A 22,058-nucleotide genomic window follows, 5' to 3' on the forward strand; every position below is an offset into this window, starting at 1 on the left:
TTCTCTAACCGTGAGTGCCTGTGACTAAATTCACTTGTGTAGTTTGGTATTAATTAGATAGTAAGTCAATAAAATACATTTTGAAACACGGGTTTCTCCAATGTGATGTTCAGGGTGGTTCTTCGGAATTATCCTGTTCTCTAAACGTGAGTGCCTGTGACTAAATTCACTTGTGTAGTTCGGTATTAATTAGATAGTCAGTCAATAAAATACATTTTGAAACACGGGTTTCTCCAATGTGATGTTCAGGGTGGTTCTTCGGAATTATCCTGTTCTCTAAACGTGAGTGCCTGTGACTAAATTCACTTGTGTAGTTCGGTATTAATTAGATACTCTGCCAATAGTTTACATTTTGAAATACGGGTTTCTCCAATGTGATGTTCAGGGTGGTTTTTCGGAATTATCCTGTTCTCTAACCGTGAGTGCCTGTGACTAAATTCACTTGTGTAGTTTGGTATTAATTAGATAGTAAGTCAATAAAATACATTTTGAAACACGGGTTTCTCCAATGTGATGTTCAGGGTGGTTCTTCGGAATTATCCTGTTCTCTAAACGTGAGTGCCTGTGACTAAATTAACTTGTGTAGTTCGGTATTAATTAGATACTCTGCCAATAGTTTACATTTTGAAATACGGGTTTCTCCAATGTGATGTTCAGGGTGGTTCTTCGGAATTATCCTGTTCTCTAAACGTGAGTGCCTGTGACTAAATTCACTTGTGTAGTTTGGTATTAATTAGATACTCTGCCAATAGTTTACATTTTGAAATACGGGTTTCTCCAATGTGATGTTCAGGGTGGTTCTTCGGAATTATCCTGTTCTCTAAACGTGAGTGCCTGTGACTAAATTCACTTGTGTAGTTCGGTATTAATTAGATAGTCAGTCAATAGTTTACATTTTGAAACACGGGTTTCTCCAATGTGATGTTCAGGGTGGTTCTTCGGAATTATCCTGTTCTCTAAACGTGAGTGCCTGTGACTAAATTGACTTGTGTAGTTCGGTATTAATTAGATAGTCAGTCAATAAAATACATTTTGAAATACGGGTTTCTCCAATGTGATGTTCAGGGTGGTTCTTCGGAATTATCCTGTTCTCTAAACGTGAGTGCCTGTGACTAAATTAACTTGTGTAGTTCGGTATTAATTAGATACTCTGCCAATAGTTTACATTTTGAAATACGGGTTTCTCCAATGTGATGTTCAGGGTGGTTCTTCGGAATTATCCTGTTCTCTAAACGTGAGTGCCTGTGACTAAATTCACTTGTGTAGTTTGGTATTAATTAGATACTCTGCCAATAGTTTACATTTTGAAATACGGGTTTCTCCAATGTGATGTTCAGGGTGGTTCTTCGGAATTATCCTGTTCTCTAAACGTGAGTGCCTGTGACTAAATTCACTTGTGTAGTTCGGTATTAATTAGATAGTCAGTCAATAGTTTACATTTTGAAACACGGGTTTCTCCAATGTGATGTTCAGGGTGGTTCTTCGGAATTATCCTGTTCTCTAAACGTGAGTGCCTGTGACTAAATTGACTTGTGTAGTTCGGTATTAATTAGATAGTCAGTCAATAAAATACATTTTGAAATACGGGTTTCTCCAATGTGATGTTCAGGGTGGTTCTTCGGAATTATCCTGTTCTCTAAACGTGAGTGCCTGTGACTAAATTCACTTGTGTAGTTCGGTATTAATTAGATAGTCAGTCAATAGTTTACATTTTGAAACACGGGTTTCTCCAATGTGATGTTCAGGGTGGTTCTTCGGAATTATCCTGTTCTCTAAACGTGAGTGCCTGTGACTAAATTGACTTGTGTAGTTCGGTATTAATTAGATAGTCAGTCAATAAAATACATTTTGAAATACGGGTTTCTCCAATGTGATGTTCAGGGTGGTTCTTCGGAATTATCCTGTTCTCTAAACGTGAGTGCCTGTGACTAAATTCACTTGTGTAGTTCGGTATTAATTAGATAGTCAGTCAATAGTTTACATTTTGAAACACGGGTTTCTCCAATGTGATGTTCAGGGTGGTTCTTCGGAATTATCCTGTTCTCTAAACGTGAGTGCCTGTGACTAAATTCACTTGTGTAGTTCGGTATTAATTAGATAGTCAGTCAATAAAATACATTTTGAAATACGGGTTTCTCCAATGTGATGTTCAGGGTGGTTCTTCGGAATTATCCTGTTCTCTAAACGTGAGTGCCTGTGACTAAATTCACTTGTGTAGTTCGGTATTAATTAGATAGTCAGTCAATAAAATACATTTTGAAACACGGGTTTCTCCAATGTGATGTTCAGGGTGGTTCTTCGGAATTATCCTGTTCTCTAACCGTGAGTGCCTGTGACTAAATTCACTTGTGTAGTTCGGTATTTGTTGAGAGGGCAGCGAAAGTTAGCGGTCGGAGACTAACTGCAATCTCAGGGGAAATAAGAATCATCCCAAATAATGTGTAAGCGGCATACATGTGAGATAAGCGGTGTAAGAAAGAACACAAGTGTATCAGTGACCCGTTTATTGAACCTTTTATCTCGGATTTCTCCTCGATAATACCAAAATATAGAGAAAGGGTAAATTAAAGGAATTTGTGCTGAGCGTCGTGTCCAAAGGAGCAGAAGAGGCGACGAAATGGACGACGAACGCGGCGGGAACTGATACGGCGGGAAAAAGAGACTGAAAGTCCCAAAAACCGGGTGAATGCCTGGACTCTAACGCGCGCTCGGTACAGATGGCACGGAAAACGTATAGTGCTGGCATCTGACCACCTCAACTACATTCTGCGGGACGTTCGAGGGAAAACCGAACGGAGACGGTCGAGAGCCGACCGTCCTCAAGCTGCCAGAATGAACACTGCTTTAGTCTGGCCTAAAAAGATAAGACTGAGCAAGACCACGCGACGCGACCGCACGCGAGTGACGGCATTGCGCACGTGGGAGAGAGAGTGGGAGAATGGAGAGGTGTTGGGTTTATTGGAGCGCAATTGCGGAGTTTTGAGCCTTTTGGGCGGTAATTTGAATTAGAATAATTTAGAATAATTAAATATAAACCAGATAACTGGAAATAACGACGATAATAGTGACATTGTTAATAAACAGATTGAATAAGATGTAATTAAAGGCTCCGATGGTCCTAGTTTTGTGGGGAAAACCAGAGGGGACCGTCGGATTGCCTTTGGTAGCCAAGTAAGGGGGTAACCGAAGGGGGAACCTTGGCTACACTCCCGGGGGGAGGGGACGGCGGGCTCCTGCACTTCAGCAAGTTTTACGCAGCCCGACGGGCACTACAAAACAAAAGCATCGGCGGGATTTCCCTGAACCTCCAGTCTTGACTGGTGGAATTCAAAATCTGCATCATCGAGATTCTCTAGTTGATCGGTGTTTGGGTTCAGTGGTAGTTAATAATTTAATAATTTTTGATAAGTTTTAGTAGTAATTTTTAGATTCTGTTATAGGTTGGCTGATCTTGTGATTATTCTCGTGTTTATCTTTTAGAACGGCGGGAGCTGGCAATTCTTTAAGACGATTGTCCTGTGCGTTATCTGTGCTATCCTCCGCTGCTGTATTTAGGCGGTTCAGTGGATTTAATTCCAGCGGAATCAGCAAACAGAATGCACGTGTATATGCATTGCTTTAGCATTAGACAATCTCAAGGCGAAATTGTCCGTCACGTTCACACAGATGATGATTGCCGATGACCAATTGTACCTTTTTTAGAATCGTTTTTCAATGATGACCACCTGTCCAACGGCGGAACGCAATGGCGTCAGCCGTTTTTCCTTCGGGTATGCTCTCTGGGTGGAAGATATCGATCAGATTTTTTGTATCAGTCAGATAGCTTGATGCGACTTATTCAGATGGGTTGTAGATAACCTCTGTGCTCGAGTGAAGAGTATCTGATGTGTATTTGTCGGCAAGAGGTACAAGCTTGACTTTAAAGAATGTAAAATCTTTCGGTATTGGAGCAGTTCTTTTTTTGGAAAGTTATATTGTGGAATCAAATTGGGTTAATTAGTGTGAATTTGTACAATTTATACAATGTATCGATATAAGTGCTCCTTGAGTACTTTGTGACTTAAATTTTTGTCAAAGTTTGATACTCGATATCCGGTGGGAATTATAGCTTTCTGATTCAGTCTTTGGGAGGCTCGTTGATGCTGAGCGATCCGTCCGTTTTAGATCAATTGATTGATACATCAGACTTGGTGAACCGTTTCCTCCTGTAGCTTACCCATTATCGGATTTTTAGTATTGCTGAACTTTGAATGTTTTTCGTATAATTTTAAATAATTTTATGAGAGAATTATGTTGCTGGAACGATGGTAGTTGATCTTAACGCCAGTGATGCCTACAGTCTTGACTGTTTCGGCGGGACTGGATTGTGTTTTATCATTTGAGCTCAATTGGCAGTTATTGAGTCAGATAGATGACTGTTACTATCAAGAAATGAAAACGAAGTGACAATTGGTGGTCTCTCATCCAAGATATAGTAGGCATAACAATCGACCGCACAGTTGTCATGTGACGCACTGCTAGACATATGCAAGAGTTGTTCGGAAAATTCGTTTCCGTCGTAAGCTGTCTAGGGATGACGATCACTCTGTCTGTGAAGGTGTTACACAGAGCTCTCCCATACGGGTAGCAGCTCATTTGGGATGAGACTCTTCCAATTATTGACATAACTGTATGTAAGTGCTCACCAGAGCAGTGAGATCACCATTTACGGTTAGACGTTTTCAGCTGATTTGGAAGCAACTTCTCTGTTTAGATGTTTACTTTGTTAGAGTTGTGCTCTTCTTCCGAGTTTTTTCATAAGCACTGTGACCATGTTTTTGAGCTGTTGCCTATGCAACCATCGGCGGGACTAGTGAGCCTAGTGGGCCTTGGTGACTGTTGAGCGATTTTGCAAAGGAGTCTTTGCCATTGATCTTCGAGTAGGAAAATTGGTTACGGTACTTGGATTGAACTTGAATCAAAATCAGTATACGCTTGTCAAGAACTTTTTTCCATCTTTTCACCGTGGTTTAATAGCACTGCACAGGTTGTGACTCATATCAAGGCCTGCGATCTTGATGGATCATTGGATCACTGTGGAATCGGAGAAGAGCTTTGAATACATTTTTATCGTTCTGGCTGATATTGTTGGACTTTTGGACTGATTACTGCGTTTGTTTCAAGATCATGAGATACAAGAGTTATTTAGTTGCTTTTTAGGAAGAGTGACAATCGAGCGTCCGATTCGACCATAGCCAGACGAGTTACTCACTCTGACATCTCAATGTAGGCGTAAAGTGATTGTAGTCACAATAAGGGATTAGCATTATACTCTTGTCAGAATTTCGATCTTGCCAAAAGGTTGGTAAACATCAGTATGTCCAGATTTATTGGATCCTCAGCTTCAGAACAGTTAGCTCGAGAAAACAAAAAACAAAAAACTATATATATGTATATAGGTAAAAATGAAAAATAAAAGAGCTTATTGGTTTGTTAGGGTAGTGATGAATCCACGGCGGGACGAGCGCAATTTCAGAAACGGAATTAGTAGAACAAGCAGGAAAATCTATCTTTAGCAATTAATTTTGCTGTTGGCAAGTTCTCTTTGTTTTCTGTAGTACTCTTTGGCTGGAAAGCCACCCATGTGGTGAAGATCGTCACAGTATCCGCAACTACTTGTTCGGCGGGAAGTTTTTTAGTTGCACTTTCTTCCGCTTCTCTGTCTGCGTTTAGCTGCGGTTCAACCTGCAGAGAGTTCATGTATTTGAAACTCTGTAATTTGCTGGTAAAGTCTTCTATGTATGTCTTCTCGTTGAGACTGAAACTGCTTTGCAGCTTCCATGAGAGACAGGTCGCTTGCTGCAGATGACGTGTCTGAACAATCTGAGTTCGACTGAGACCTGGCTAAGATTCCCGAACCGGCTCCAGTATGTGCTGATTCTATACGAGTGCGAAGGATCTTCGAGTCGTAGCGACTGTTCTCTGTATCGGCGGGATTACCGTCCGTCATAATGTCATCCGCAACTCTGACATTGCTGTGCTGGAAGCCGCTTAGCGGTTGTCCGCTGGAGATGCATTTGTCTATTCAGAGATTTTAGAATCTCTGGCGATTGAAATTGTTCGTAGATATATGTATCAAGTGTTTCGATCCGAGATGCCGTGTCCTTCGTGTTGAAGGCAAGTGTGGCTATGGATGATAGCATTTCTTGATCAATATCTTCAGGGATCTTATTGATGGGATCACACAAGATATTCAAAGCTGCTTCGAATTCCGCAAGGAGTTCTTCGGCTTTTGAACTTTTTGAAGGAATCGTCGTATTGACATGAGATGGTTACAAGAGGGATATCTTGTTTGAGGTAGATGCAAGAGGGATATCTTGTTTGAGGTAGATGCAAGAGGGATGTCTTGACTTGTGATGAATATAAGAGGGATATCTTGTTCATCTGAATTTCCGTTTTATGTTTTATCCGCGGCTATGCACTACTAGTATGATTGTGGTGAACTGGAAGGTTCTTCGGATCTCCTAGTGTGTTAGCTCGTAGATGTTGACCGTCTACTTCACCCATTACGTCAGGGGATTTCTGTGTGGGAAGGCACAGCCTGGTTGTTCGTATTGGGTTGGTAGGTATTCTGAGTTTGATGGTATGTAACTCGGAAGGGGATACCTTCTTGGTGGATATGCACTCTACAGTGCCCTAGAGTTTATTTCAACTCATGGAAGGGGATGCCTTCTGCCTGGGGGAGGGGATGCCTCTACTGGCCTTTGCGACTAAGCCGTACTCTCCGGGGATACCGGTTGTTGTACAACTCCGAGGGACATCGGGCCGTGACCTCGCCAAGGGTCAGGGTCGCTCTGGCCACACTGATGTGAGCAGACTTCGGGGATAATTCCGGTGCTGTTCCGGATTGATTGCTCGGAATCGGAAGCGGATATTTCAGGATAAGGTGGCGAACTCCTTCTCCCTTCATATCTGATCATGAAGAGTGAATCTCTCTACACTAGCTTCTTTCTTTGCTGTTATCAATCTTTTGCGGTTAGGAATACCGATTTGACATTCGAGAGAATTTGCAGTCATGTTTAAGTTTGATAAGTTTTACAAGAGTTTATTTGAATACGAAATAAACGAGTAGTTCGAATGAATTTGACAAGATTCGGCGGGATATTGGATACACATCGGCGGGAATGTCAGACGATCAGTGTCATCTGATCATTGAGCCGGATCCTCTTGGAGTGCCGGAATGTTGCAAACACATTCTTGAGTCTCGTTACCCAGAACGGCGATAAGTTGATCCCAAGCAATTTGGAGGAAAATCCATTGCATCAACTCAGCAAATAATGATGTGCTCCCATGTGAATCCACCGCGAATTCCGAAGAAGAATTCGTCTGGAACATTCATCTTTTGAATGTCTGGTGTGCTCGGCGGGAAATGTCTCCACGAATAGCTCGTGGGCAATTGACTTCATCAGAAGGCACGTGTGCCAACCGCGAGGGACTGTTAGCCAGTAATTTTTGAGAAACTTTGTAACTTTTGGACTGCGTGTTCTCTCAAATGCCGTGACCGATATTAATCGATACGGATATGAAAATAGAACATGATAAAACCGCCGCCCTGTCGGTGGCCTTGGCCATATTATGTCTCGCTGTAGTGCGATATTCGATGGACTTGTATCACACTTTCTGGGTGTCAACCAGAGGTTTGATTCGTGAAATATCGCAACCAACTTTTCACTGAATAGGGTCCGCTGCGTACCAGAAAGCGCTTTCCGGCACAGACAACTTTCTTTCTGCTTCAATCTTTAACTGCCACTTATAGACATCTTTCAGTCGTCAAAGTCTGTGGTGCAGGGAATATAGAGTGATTGGTCGGGTCTTCGAGAGTTGACGGCTCTCTCCGATACTACAGTGTCCTCGATACAACACGGATTCGGTTGCCGACAGCGCCATAGTTTATGATTTCTAGAATCCGATCAGTATTTCAATTGCAGATTACTCTACAACCTAACTTTTGGAATACATATCACCTTTTCTGGAATGAAGAGGATTTGTTTTTGCATGATCAATTGAGGGCTTACTCGCGCTGTCAGTATATGACAGTGAATTACTTGGACAATTGAGAGCACGCTAGTAGTATTGGATGTTAAACTACTATTTTTCGAAAAGGGGAAGCTTTTCTGGTATTTTTCTGATCTTTTAAGTTCAAAGGAGGTGGAACTTGTCGCGTTTGTGGACGTATGCTTGGCAACTTTTCGCTTTGCTGTGAAGCTGCGGGATGTTACATTGTAAGCTGTGTCTCAGTGTGCTCCGAAGTAGTTCATGAAGTGATATGAACGTCTACTTCTTGGAGCGTTATATTTTAGAAGTCGTCGCTTTTGAACGGAAGCGTTGGGATGACAACGTACTTACATCCTTCGTCGGCGGGACCTCTATACTCTGGAATCTGTGAGTGGAGTTCTCGTAGTGTGATTCCTTCGGAGTATTGTTTTAGCATCAGAGTAAGTAGCATGTAACCACAGAATCGTCTACTCTTCAGCAATTTTTTCAGTCAGAGTGAGGGATATCACTCGTAACCAGCGGCGGGACAATAAGATGAAATGCCATCTGGTTGTCTTTGGAATTTGTTATAAAATGTTTGGAGTGAAGGGATATCATCGACTCCTTTATGGATTTACTGAGTGATGGGAATATCATCGATTCAGGGTCCAAATTTTCGAGTGATAGGGATATTATTGACTCGAGTTTCAGATATTATGAGTAATAGGGATATTATCGACTCATTTTTATATTGATTTATTGAGTGATGGGGATATCATCGTCTCAGACTTGTTTGCGCTGGACTATGTTCAAGCGGCTTATTATGAAAATTTATTAGGGTTTCTCATCCCTTTAATTTTGAGTGCTTTTTAAGCAGCTCAGAGATTGAGGATAAAGTTACCTAGTTATTTGTGCTCGAAAAGATCGTCTCGGGCTGCTGCCATTATCTCATATCAATACGAACACTCCACGAATGTCTTTTTGAAGTAATATGTTCAAAGTAGTATGACTCAGTGTGGTTTCATGAAGAAGAAATAATGGATATGGATAACAATAACAGATTTATTTGCAAGGATGGGCTTTTAAAAACATGTCTCGTTAGAGATAACAACAAAAAAGATTTGATTAACAGCGGCGGGATATGCTATTCAATCAGTATGAGAACTGTTGGCTACGCTCCCGGGGGGGAGGGGACGGCGGGAGTGTTCTGATTGAAGAAGTGTCTTCGTTGAGCTGATGCCACCTTGGGATGCTGTAATAATCAATAGTTGTTCACTGTCATGCTGATTTCTGCGCCATACCTTATTGGTTGGTCTTTTGAGAGACGATGGTAGAGCGGCGGGAGCACTCGTGGGTAGAGGGATTGCTCTGCTCGCACAGACCGCGTCCTTTCTGAAAAATATTCAGATGGGGGTATCTTTCGAGTAATTCTCTTTAATTCACGCTTTTATGAGGCGTTTCTGGAGTATGAATCCCTTCTTTGTTAGACTGCGTGTTACTCTGCATCTCGGCGGGATTACGATCACGTGTCAACAAGTCTGCGATACGACTTGCGGAGATTTTGTACACGGAAATCAATCAGTGGATGTTCTCGTTGATCCAAATCATGTCTACATGCCTCAACCAGATTCTCTCTCGTTCTCTGTGAGTGTGTATTCAAACCAAGTCGACTAGACTGTGAAGCATTTTAATAATGGCATTCTTTAGAATGACCAAGGTTTACAGAGAACGGTTGAACTTTGAGAGTTGGGAAGATATGTCTTTGCAGAGTTTGATCCAGAACGGCGGGAAGTCTAGTTGTATGACAATTGAGTCAACTTTACTCTTGATGTCTAGGATAGAACTTCGCAATTCATCGTCTTCTGGAAGAAAGGTCATACTTGATTCTGTATGCTATTAACGTTATACCTTGACGAGAAGAGGCTTTAACGACTGGTGATGAACCACGGACAGCTGATGGAATGATCGTTTCAACTGAATCTGAACTCTCATCGGCGGGAATTTACTCTATGAGCTTTCCACGCTCGGAAGAGCTGTTGGACATGTGTCCTTAACTGGTTCAGACTTGAGAGCTCTCTTCTTTCTTCGGCTCTTGGTCACCTGCTCGCTATCTCTAACGTCCTCCGAAGACATACCGGTAGGCACATCGTTCGGCGGGATAGGAGCTTTGTCTTCTATAGCTTCCGTCTTTTCATTCTCTTTCAGTAGCACTCTGACTTTATTAGTTACGATAGTATGTGTCTCTTTAGAAGTCATCTGTATATATTTGTTACAGATTAGAAGAGCTTCGCAGTTTGGTGTAACATCAGTGCGTGTATTCCACGTCTGAATATGCAAAGTAGTTGAATATGTTCAAGAATTGTCTTGAAAGGAACAACAACAATGTACAACAGTGGTTTATAGGAGAATATATTAAGGTAAACAGCATTTAATCAATATTTGTTCGCTTTTAGCTGACGGCGGGATTCGGTGTCGTTTTCTGACATGTTCTCGCTTCACCGACACATTCCAGTCAATTCCCATCTTCTTCAGTTTCAGAGGCTTATGCTTCACAAGATGGAGATGGGCCATGAGGGCTATCATATGGGAATGACGGCGGGATCTGCAATGCCGAATCCTTTGGCGACTGTTGCCTTGTCAGATTATCGAGACGGCAGGAACTAGTCGCTTGGCTTGGCTCTGAATAAAGAATAATTATTCATGAGCTCGCTTATTGGAATTGATTACCTTGACTGAGTCCTCAGCTGTCTGGAATCCGGCGACTTGGTCGCTTTGATTCGCTTGAGACATCCGAAATGGCTTTGAACGTGTTGAAATTCTCTGAAGTCCTCTTGGGACGCACTCAGAGTGAGTGGAGGTTCACGTCGGCTCATCGGCGGGACTTGCTTCTGTAAAATGACAGAATTTGTATTAGGTATACAATCGTATGACTTGAAGCGATGCTTTTTTATCGAATTTCAGAGAATTTTTGGCGCTTTATCGGTTTATTTCAGCTTGGATTTATTCAAAATGATGAAGTTTTTGCTGGGAATTGTTTGTAATGAGCAAAAGAATGAATGTTAAGGCATGATTTCGAAGAGATACAAAATATCACAGGCGGTCGCCACGCTACCGCACTGCTTTTGCCCTCATTCTTGTATTGCATCATCTTTTTCGAAGATTTTGGATGAAAATCCCGAAGAATGTGGTATTTCCCCGTGAAATTCCAACAAACACAGCATGAGCAATGGAGCTCAAGCGCATTGATTGTCATCCCACCTGGGGTTAACCAAGAATTTTCGAGTTTCAACCGAAAATCGCACGAAATACCGATTTTTTTGGCGATTTTATCGAAATTATTCGATTTTTTAGCATTAATGCCATGATTTTTGCCGAAAGCTTGGCTGTTAGCTTTTTAAACTTCAAGCGAGTGAATAGTTTCGAGAATTTTTCACAAATCGGATAAGTTTTTAGCCTTGAAACCGAAAATTTTATGGGAAAATTATCGATTTTTTGAATTTTTGGTATGTTTCTCGGAAATTTTTTCTCGATTTTTTCCAAAATCACATAAGAAATACTTACTTTCTTTCGAAGAACTCCTCCACCGGCGGGACGTGTCTCTTTTGCACTGATTCCAGAGCTTTTCGAAGGCGGGGTGGTAAATTTGGAGTTTTTGACTTCTTTGTCAGTGATTTTTTCTTGTCATGCCACATTTTTTGTCTGAAAATATTCAGAACAATTATTTTTTACAATATTTATGTAAAATATTAGCGAACGAGAGAGAATTTTGTACGGAAGAGCGAAAAGATTTGAGGCCTGAGCGAAAAACGTGTTTCGAAACTCGTGCGCGTAGGGTTGTGCACCATGCAGTCCGCAATTGTACGCAACCCGTGTGCGCGGCCTGCGGTCGCGTACCGTACTCCCTTTGGGAAATTCAAACGGTTATTGTCGATTTACGGGACCTTTAGCGGGTTTCCCGATGAATTTTCGATGAAATTTTCGAAAATTTTCGAAAATTATTGATTTGTGGGCAATTGACAATGGAAAAAAATTTCACAGGGGCCACCTGATCGATTTACCATGGATTCTAGCACACTTGATTGCCTCTCTCGCACATTTTCACAGGAAAACGACGAATTTGAGTGGACTCTACTCATGAATGTGCTAATGGCGGCTATTTTTGTCCGTGAATGTGCCTTGCGGGAGTCATATGACTTCTCATCGCAGGTTTACCACTAGGGGCTCCTGGACATTACCGCGGCTATTTCGACAGACACTGCTGGAAGCGATCGTGATCGCCGAACCAGGAAATGACGGAATAACGAGAAAAAGGAGAGAAATAACGAAGAAAAGACAGAGAATAAGGTGTTTCAGGGTATAAAATAGCATTCTAACATACTATCGCCCACTCACATGCCTTAAATTGAATTTTTGGGACGCCGACACGGTTCGTATAATGATTTCCGATCGAAAAATCGATTATATAGAATTTTTTGGTTTTTTTCCGGAGTTTTGTGCCATAGCGGTCACAAAAAACGACTACTCCGTTACGCCTGGAGTTTTGCGACACGAGAGTCACAAAAAACGACTACTCCATCAGCGGCGGGACCAAAATACGTTCAACGATGGAAGAGAACGGTTAAAAATCGATAAAAACGGAAAATCACAGCCAATCAATACAAGTATTGAACGGTCGATGCACCATGTTGAGAGGGCAGCGAAAGTTAGCGGTCGGAGACTAACTGCAATCTCAGGGGAAATAAGAATCATCCCAAATAATGTGTAAGCGGCATACATGTGAGATAAGCGGTGTAAGAAAGAACACAAGTGTATCAGTGACCCGTTTATTGAACCTTTTATCTCGGATTTCTCCTCGATAATACCAAAATATAGAGAAAGGGTAAATTAAAGGAATTTGTGCTGAGCGTCGTGTCCAAAGGAGCAGAAGAGGCGACGAAATGGACGACGAACGCGGCGGGAACTGATACGGCGGGAAAAAGAGACTGAAAGTCCCAAAAACCGGGTGAATGCCTGGACTCTAACGCGCGCTCGGTACAGATGGCACGGAAAACGTATAGTGCTGGCATCTGACCACCTCAACTACATTCTGCGGGACGTTCGAGGGAAAACCGAACGGAGACGGTCGAGAGCCGACCGTCCTCAAGCTGCCAGAATGAACACTGCTTTAGTCTGGCCTAAAAAGATAAGACTGAGCAAGACCACGCGACGCGACCGCACGCGAGTGACGGCATTGCGCACGTGGGAGAGAGAGTGGGAGAATGGAGAGGTGTTGGGTTTATTGGAGCGCAATTGCGGAGTTTTGAGCCTTTTGGGCGGTAATTTGAATTAGAATAATTTAGAATAATTTAATATAAACCAGATAACTGGAAATAACGACGATAATAGTGACATTGTTAATAAACAGATTGAATAAGATGTAATTAAAGGCTCCGATGGTCCTAGTTTTGTGGGGAAAACCAGAGGGGACCGTCGGATTGCCTTTGGTAGCCAAGTAAGGGGGTAACCGAAGGGGGAACCTTGGCTACAGTATTAATTAGATAGTCAGTCAATAAAATACATTTTGAAACACGGGTTTCTCCAATGTGATGTTCAGGGTGGTTCTTCGGAATTATCCTGTTCTCTAACCGTGAGTGCCTGTGACTAAATTCACTTGTGTAGTTCGGTATTAATTAGATAGTCAGTCAATAAAATACATTTTGAAACACGGGTTTCTCCAATGTGATGTTCAGGGTGGTTCTTCGGAATTATCCTGTTCTCTAACCGTGAGTGCCTGTGACTAAATTCACTTGTGTAGTTCGGTATTAATTAGATACTCTGCCAATAGTTTACATTTTGAAACACGGGTTTCTCCAATGTGATGTTCAGGGTGGTTCTTCGGAATTATCCTGTTCTCTAAACGTGAGTGCCTGTGACTAAATTCACTTGTGTAGTTCGGTATTAATTAGATAGTCAGTCAATAAAATACATTTTGAAACACGGGTTTCTCCAATGTGATGTTCAGGGTGGTTCTTCGGAATTATCCTGTTCTCTAACCGTGAGTGCCTGTGACTAAATTCACTTGTGTAGTTCGGTATTAATTAGATACTCTGCCAATAGTTTACATTTTGAAACACGGGTTTCTCCAATGTGATGTTCAGGGTGGTTCTTCGGAATTATCCTGTTCTCTAAACGTGAGTGCCTGTGACTAAATTCACTTGTGTAGTTCGGTATTAATTAGATAGTCAGTCAATAAAATACATTTTGAAACACGGGTTTCTCCAATGTGATGTTCAGGGTGGTTCTTCGGAATTATCCTGTTCTCTAAACGTGAGTGCCTGTGACTAAATTCACTTGTGTAGTTCGGTATTAATTAGATACTCTGCCAATAGTTTACATTTTGAAATACGGGTTTCTCCAATGTGATGTTCAGGGTGGTTCTTCGGAATTATCCTGTTCTCTAAACGTGAGTGCCTGTGACTAAATTCACTTGTGTAGTTCGGTATTAATTAGATAGTCAGTCAATAAAATACATTTTGAAATACGGGTTTCTCCAATGTGATGTTCAGGGTGGTTCTTCGGAATTATCCTGTTCTCTAAACGTGAGTGCCTGTGACTAAATTCACTTGTGTAGTTCGGTATTAATTAGATAGTAAGTCAATAAAATACATTTTGAAATACGGGTTTCTCCAATGTGATGTTCAGGGTGGTTCTTCGGAATTATCCTGTTCTCTAAACGTGAGTGCCTGTGACTAAATTCACTTGTGTAGTTCGGTATTAATTAGATAGTAAGTCAATAAAATACATTTTGAAACACGGGTTTCTCCAATGTGATGTTCAGGGTGGTTCTTCGGAATTATCCTGTTCTCTAAACGTGAGTGCCTGTGACTAAATTCACTTGTGTAGTTCGGTATTAATTAGATAGTAAGTCAATAAAATACATTTTGAAATACGGGTTTCTCCAATGTGATGTTCAGGGTGGTTCTTCGGAATTATCCTGTTCTCTAAACGTGAGTGCCTGTGACTAAATTCACTTGTGTAGTTCGGTATTAATTAGATAGTAAGTCAATAAAATACATTTTGAAATACGGGTTTCTCCAATGTGATGTTCAGGGTGGTTCTTCGGAATTATCCTGTTCTCTAAACGTGAGTGCCTGTGACTAAATTCACTTGTGTAGTTCGGTATTAATTAGATAGTAAGTCAATAAAATACATTTTGAAACACGGGTTTCTCCAATGTGATGTTCAGGGTGGTTCTTCGGAATTATCCTGTTCTCTAAACGTGAGTGCCTGTGACTAAATTCACTTGTGTAGTTCGGTATTAATTAGATAGTAAGTCAATAAAATACATTTTGAAACACGGGTTTCTCCAATGTGATGTTCAGGGTGGTTCTTCGGAATTATCCTGTTCTCTAAACGTGAGTGCCTGTGACTAAATTCACTTGTGTAGTTCGGTATTAATTAGATAGTAAGTCAATAAAATACATTTTGAAATACGGGTTTCTCCAATGTGATGTTCAGGGTGGTTCTTCGGAATTATCCTGTTCTCTAAACGTGAGTGCCTGTGACTAAATTCACTTGTGTAGTTCGGTATTAATTAGATAGTAAGTCAATAAAATACATTTTGAAATACGGGTTTCTCCAATGTGATGTTCAGGGTGGTTCTTCGGAATTATCCTGTTCTCTAAACGTGAGTGCCTGTGACTAAATTCACTTGTGTAGTTCGGTATTAATTAGATAGTAAGTCAATAAAATACATTTTGAAATACGGGTTTCTCCAATGTGATGTTCAGGGTGGTTCTTCGGAATTATCCTGTTCTCTAAACGTGAGTGCCTGTGACTAAATTCACTTGTGTAGTTCGGTATTTAACAAACTGCCATCCATCCTCAAATAATCTAACGACGATTGGCGGTGATGGATTTGTCTGGAATATAACATTGTAAGAAATCTAACTTTAGTCTCGGCACCAGTCATTTCGGCACCGTTGAAAAACGAGTAACATTTGTGTCAAAACGGAGGATGAATTATTGTTTCAAGGGTGCAGGGATCGACATCGGGTGCTTGGAAAAGTGTTTCATACCTACTTTTCTCTTTTTGGTACAAACCTTACACCCATGGTTAGACTCTTAGTGCTGACAAATCTGCTTTAATTTTGATTTCTGACGTTTTTCCTTCATTTAAGCTAGTTAAAAGCATTATTGCGACACAGGGGTGCGCGACGCAAGGTCTCTTAAACGCGCTCCGTCGCTCAGCGCTTGGCACGGTGCCAAAAAAGGACTTGGCTGAGTGTCAAGTTCAAGTTTAGCGTGTGTTTGTCGTATCTTTCAGTGTAAAACGCGACGCACACGCATTGCCACTCGGTCGGTAAATTCAAAACTTTTCGTTGCGGACCTTACGCCTCGCACCCCTGGGTTGCGAGGAAAGTAGGAATAACTGTTGATCAAAAGATTTGCACATGTTTTAAAAACCATTTCTTATTTCGTAGCCTTGAGAAAAGTTTCTCCGTATTCCAGAAGCGGTTTTCTTGAAGATTCAAATTATCATCATTTGATTTGATTCACGTACAAGTCGTTTGATCAAGAGTTATTCCTATTTTCCTCGCAATAATGGTTCTAACTAGCTTAAATAAAAAAAATGTGAGAAATCAAAATAAAAAAAGATTTACCAGCACCAAGAATCGAACCCCGGATGTCAGATTAGTACCAAAAAGACAAACCTCCTTTCAACCTCCTTTTTAAGACAAATGTTACTCGTTTTTCAACGGTGCCGAAATGACTGGTGCCGAGACTAAAGTTAGATTTCTTACAATGTTATATTCCAGACAAATCCATCACCGCCAATCGTCGTTAGATTATTTGAGGATGGATGGCAGTTTGTTATAAAATCAGAGTTGTTGAAAGCAATCGATCCGAATTCGAATTATATGGAAAGAGTTGATTATGGATATGAGACTATTCAGATGAAGGAGGTGTTTGAGAAATATAAGGATCATATTGATCGAATTGAGGTAAGCTCTGCTTAAAAGTGGGCGGAGTCAAATCCAATTTCAGTTCATTTGCACGCCAATCCGTCGTACGAAACACAAGGCAGTGCCGATTCGATTGGTGGAGAATGAAGAGTTCTGTGTGCTCGCCGTGGATGCTTTGTTCGAATTACTCAGAGAAATCATTTTCGGAATCAAGTTGTTCCAATACGTTGAGGAATGGCCGCTATCGTTGTTTCGGCAAATTCTTTCGGTTTTCGATTCAAATTTAGTTAGTTTCTCAATAGAGCGCGATTGCCTCATGTCTATAATTCAAAAATTCTATGATTTCACTTCCAGAACAATCAATATTTCATCAATCTTCGTGTTTTCAATGATCTCAAAAAATCAATAAACGCCGCCTATTCATCCCCGCCATCTCCACCACCTAAAGATGTTCGAAATGCGAAAAAAGATGGATTCACTGTGCAAAATCTCAAGAATGAGTTGAAACATTTGGGACTCGAAAAACATTTTCCTGAAATTTCGGATCACGCAGAAATCGCCTATACACACGTGATGGAGGTGAAAATAGGACGATATCTGAGGACTTGTGATCTGTATGATGCTGTGGAGATTTGTCAGTTACGATGTATTTTTAATCGAGTTCCAGAGGTGAGATTGGAGCGCGGTTGTAGAAAAATTTGAAGCTTGTGGAAAAATATGAATTTCTTTTGGTTTCATGTCTGAAAATGCGTCTAAAATGAGTTATGATACCTCAAAATGCCAAAAATCAATTCTTCCTCTTCGCCAGTTTCGTCGGGTGGAAGAACATCCAGGCTTGAAATCGCTGGACTAGAAATCCAACGGAAAAAGTTCAGTCACGACCACTTATAGCAGTTTCCCGTGTTATATAGAGATTCTTATGCCTTTAGTGTAGCGGTATCATCATCTTTATTCAGTGTCAGTTAGACATCATTATGTCCAATAAACATAGATAAGAGAACCGACCAAGACTGGTCGGTGGCAGAGGTTAAATACAAATGTCTTATCAGTTAGTACCGGGAGCTGGTCACTATATGGAAGATGCTAGAATAAGTGTTTACGTCAGAGGAACTCAAAGAACGTTACGGGGCATGACATCCCCCTTCTTTTGGGAAAGCTCGTCCCGAGCGACTCAAAAATAAAAAAAGCTATAGGGGATAAGTAATACAATATTTTAAGTAAGTAATTCATCTGATGTAGCGGTAGAAGTAGTTGATGTAGATGTCATTGTCCAATATGAGTCCATTTCCATTTCCAACTTCTGTAGTTTCAATCCGTCTCCAAACCATGATGTTGTTGTGATCCTCAGCTTCCGATTACAAACCATCCTGCCTCTTGTCGTTGTTAATGATCCAATGTAGCAATGACTCCTTGACACAAGTTCCAGATGTTGTTGAAAACGCCAATGATCTTGTCTGTAGTGTCACGTTGAATCGAGCCATTGTGGTGACCGCAATGATGCCACTGTTTGCCAAAGTTGTAAAATACAAATTCAGCGTTTCGTGCCGTCATTTCTTTGTTATCAGTCAGAGAGAATTCATGACTTGCCAATAGCACGTCTTACGTTTGCAAGTTTTGTTTTCAAAGATTTCATCTCGATGGATGAATGAATTGAAATACTTTGCTTGCTAAGACTGAATGGTCGACAATCATATTCTAACTGCTGATCTGTCTTTACTGAATTTTGACTTTTAAGGCAGAATTCAGTTGGGCAAGGTCCGTCTTACACCTTTTATGGGGGTATTAAACGGTTACCTTTTTTTCGGTCTGGTTCCCAATGATTTGTTTTCCGATAGAAAACATCATTGCATATCTCATCTAGTTCTTTAAACGTAACTTTTCCGTACTCGAAATCTTGGCTCGTTTTTTGAAAAGAGTTTCGATCTTACTCGCCACATCAGGTATTTACCGTTATCATCTTCTTTGAGCATGACAACTAAAACCAATTGTTCTCTTCTCTGATGTGGATTGAATTCTCTCAAAATTATGAATTTCAAAATATTTCAATACGACATGATTCTCCTTACTTATCATTCATTGATAAGCTTTTTTACAGAGTAACGAGCTTCTTTCTTCAAGCTTCGCCTCATTTCATTTCAACTATTTTTCTGGGCACGAAGAGAACAGAATCATGTTGAACGAGCTTGATGTCATTCCTATCAAAGTCTTTGCTTTGATAACAAGCATTTCGGATGTCTAGCTTCACTCTGAATACTTTTGAGTGGTGGACTAATAAGATATTTCGATTATGAAATGATTTCTTAGTTCACTAGCTCTTACAAAAGCGGCCAATTGGTTGACTTTTGCATTAGAGGTAGTTTTTGAAAATTTACCAGCTCTAACAGTAGAGAATGGAGAAGATACTGTCACAGGTGGAATATTCTTTTTCTTTTTCAAACCAAGCAATTTGCTATCGGGTACTCTTTGGTAGCCTTGCAATTGGTCAGAATTGAAAAGAAGAACTCGTCATTTCAGAATCAGGCTTCGAACTCTGCACCCTTGTTCACCATGAGCAGTATACTCATGGCGAAGGTGGTACCTCCATGTTATATAGAGATTCTTATGCCTTTAGTGTAGCGGTATCATCATCTTTATTCAGTGTCAGTTAGACATCATTATGTCCAATAAACATAGATAAGAGAACCGACCAAGACTGGTCGGTGGCAGAGGTTAAATACAAATGTCTTATCAGTTAGTACCGGGAGCTGGTCACTATATGGAAGATGCTAGAATAAGTGTTTACGTCAGAGGAACTCAAAGAACGTTACGGGGCATGACACCCGACTGAAAATTCGCGTATTGTGATTCTACAAAAATCGTAATTCTCAGATTTGTCACGGGCCGGGCCGGGCCGAAATCATAAATATTTTCGCACGGCCCTTCGAAATTTTTTTGAAAAAGTATAATCTCCGACTGAAAATTAAAAACTTAATCAAAAGCTGAATATGTATAATAATTAAAGCACACTTTTACTCCAAATTTCCGAAAATTTTCATAAAAATTTTGTAAAAAAATGAGTACCCATTTTTTGAATCCGGGCCGGCCCGATATTTGATAAGTCTGATGATTCTGAGCACTTATTTCCTCCTAAATCTATAATTTCCAGCTGAGAATCTTCCTCTACCACCAAAAAGGGGATGTCACGGTTTCCTCGTGGCTGACGGACATACCGATTCCTGAGAGAATTAAGCCGGTTTTGACACCGAAAACCGAGGAAATGGAAACAAAAATGCTGAAAGATAGCGAACAAATCGATACCGATCAGGAACAAAAAATCAAAATTGGCGATAATATCGATAGAATCACTAGTGACGTGAATAAAGAATCTGAATCGAAAGTAGAGAGCCTGAGACCAAAATTGATGAAAAAAGAGGAGGAAATTGTGAATTTCAAACGGTTTGTCTAGAAAACGCGCTCTATTGATAATAATAAACAGTTTTCAGCGACGCTCTGATTCATGAGAAAACAGTGAAGGGATTCAAGGAGTTGGAGGAGAGAATTGTGGATTTGGAAGCTCGAGAAAAAGAGTTGATTGAGGAGAGACAGAGGTGAGCTCAAATTTCGGTAGAGCCGGTTCTCAACGTGCTAGGAGATTTTTTTATCACAAAAATAGCGATTTTGTTGGTTTTCGACCGTTTTTAGTTGTTCTCAAATCAATTTTTCTAGTTTTTGTTATTAATTTCATCTAAACTGACACCAAAATAACAAAAATCCGTCAAAACACCCGAAATCGATTCCTCGACGAATTGCGCATCAGGGATGTGCCTATAGAGGCGCTTTGGGCGCTGAGAAAATCAAAAGTGTCCGAAAACGCGAAAAGAGAGAGAGTGTGTAAAATCGAGAGACGATGTCTGGCGAGGGGGACTAGTTTCCGCTTCGGCCACGGCAAAAATGCGAATATTGCTCATGCTTAATCTCAAGCGACCAATCAGCGTTCAGTGAGAGACTCCGCCCCTTCCAATCAGCCAATCAGCCGCGAGATTGGCCAGATATCGTCTCTCACTTTTACCCACTCTCTCTTTTCGCATTTTCGAGGTTTTTCATCCCACTTTGAAGAAATGCGAGGCGCTCAACGCCACTCAGGCACATACCTGTTGCGCATCGAATTTTCTGATTTTCATTTTCTGTGAAATTGTCTTCAACTTTTTGCAAACGCGCTCTATTGACAATAATTATTTTTTCAGAGACGCTTTGGCTCATGAGAAAACTGAACAGGCATGGAAGATAGACATTGTGAGACATGCAGATAGAGAAAAGGAGTTGATTGAAGAGAGAACGAGGTGAGAATGAAAGAGTTCGGTAGAGCGCTGTTGCAGCTATCAGAAAGAGTTTTTACAGAAAAAGTTTTTGATTTTGAAAGTTTTAACCGATGTTTCTAGTTTTTTGTTCCGATTTTGTAGAAATATACTTGAAAATGACAAAAATCAATCAAAAACACAAGAATTCGCGAATTTTAACATTTTCTGTTGCAAACGCGCTCCATTGACAACTCAATTTTCTAATTTCAGAAATGAATCGGTTCATTCGAAAACTGTCCTCGAAAATGAGCGTTTGATGCGAGAGAATGCTTCATTCAGAAGCCAATTGAAGCATTCCAATGATAGAACCAAATCGTAAGAATATTTTCGGTAGAGCGCACTTCCAACTTGAATTTTTAGAGAAATAGACACTCGTGACAAGGAAATCGAGAAATTGGGGAAAAAAATTGTGAATTATGAGGAGAAACAGATGAAGTACAGTGCTGGCCATAATTCTATCCCCTTTTGGTTTTTTCAGCATAACTTTTTTATTAGTTATCCGATTGATCTGAAAATTTTTCAGCCTACGGTAAGCATCTATACGCAAGATTGCAGACAGAAATTGCATCATCCAATAAAAAATTTTTAGCGTTTTTTTCGATTTTTCGATATTTTCACTTTTTCACGTTTTTCACTTTTTCCAGTTTTTAATTATTTGTGTTTTTCTGAAAAGTCCAAAGTGCATGTTCTGACTTGAAAGTTGATGTTTAGGTATGACTAGACCAACAAACAACAAGAACTTCCCGCTTTCTGTCAAGACCGC

General features: G+C 40.6%; 1 protein-coding gene across 1 annotated transcript; it reads left to right on the top strand.

Moving 5' to 3' along the window:
• Window positions 1-16,596: 16,596 nt before the first annotated feature.
• On the top strand, window positions 16,597-21,614 carry GCK72_011798 (uncharacterized protein; the record flags this gene model as incomplete). The annotated part of the gene is made up of 8 exons (XM_053728681.1): window positions 16,597-16,626; window positions 16,812-16,997; window positions 17,041-17,244; window positions 17,313-17,627; window positions 20,104-20,393; window positions 20,441-20,545; window positions 21,182-21,277; window positions 21,506-21,614. 8 exons carry the CDS (start codon window positions 16,597-16,599, stop codon window positions 21,612-21,614), a joined length of 1,335 nt encoding a protein of 444 aa, XP_053588258.1.
• Between the last annotated feature and the right edge of the window lie 444 nt (window positions 21,615-22,058).

This window comes from Caenorhabditis remanei, chromosome III (genome assembly GCF_010183535.1).
Source record: "Caenorhabditis remanei strain PX506 chromosome III, whole genome shotgun sequence".
NCBI classification, from domain to species: domain Eukaryota; kingdom Metazoa; phylum Nematoda; class Chromadorea; order Rhabditida; family Rhabditidae; genus Caenorhabditis; species Caenorhabditis remanei.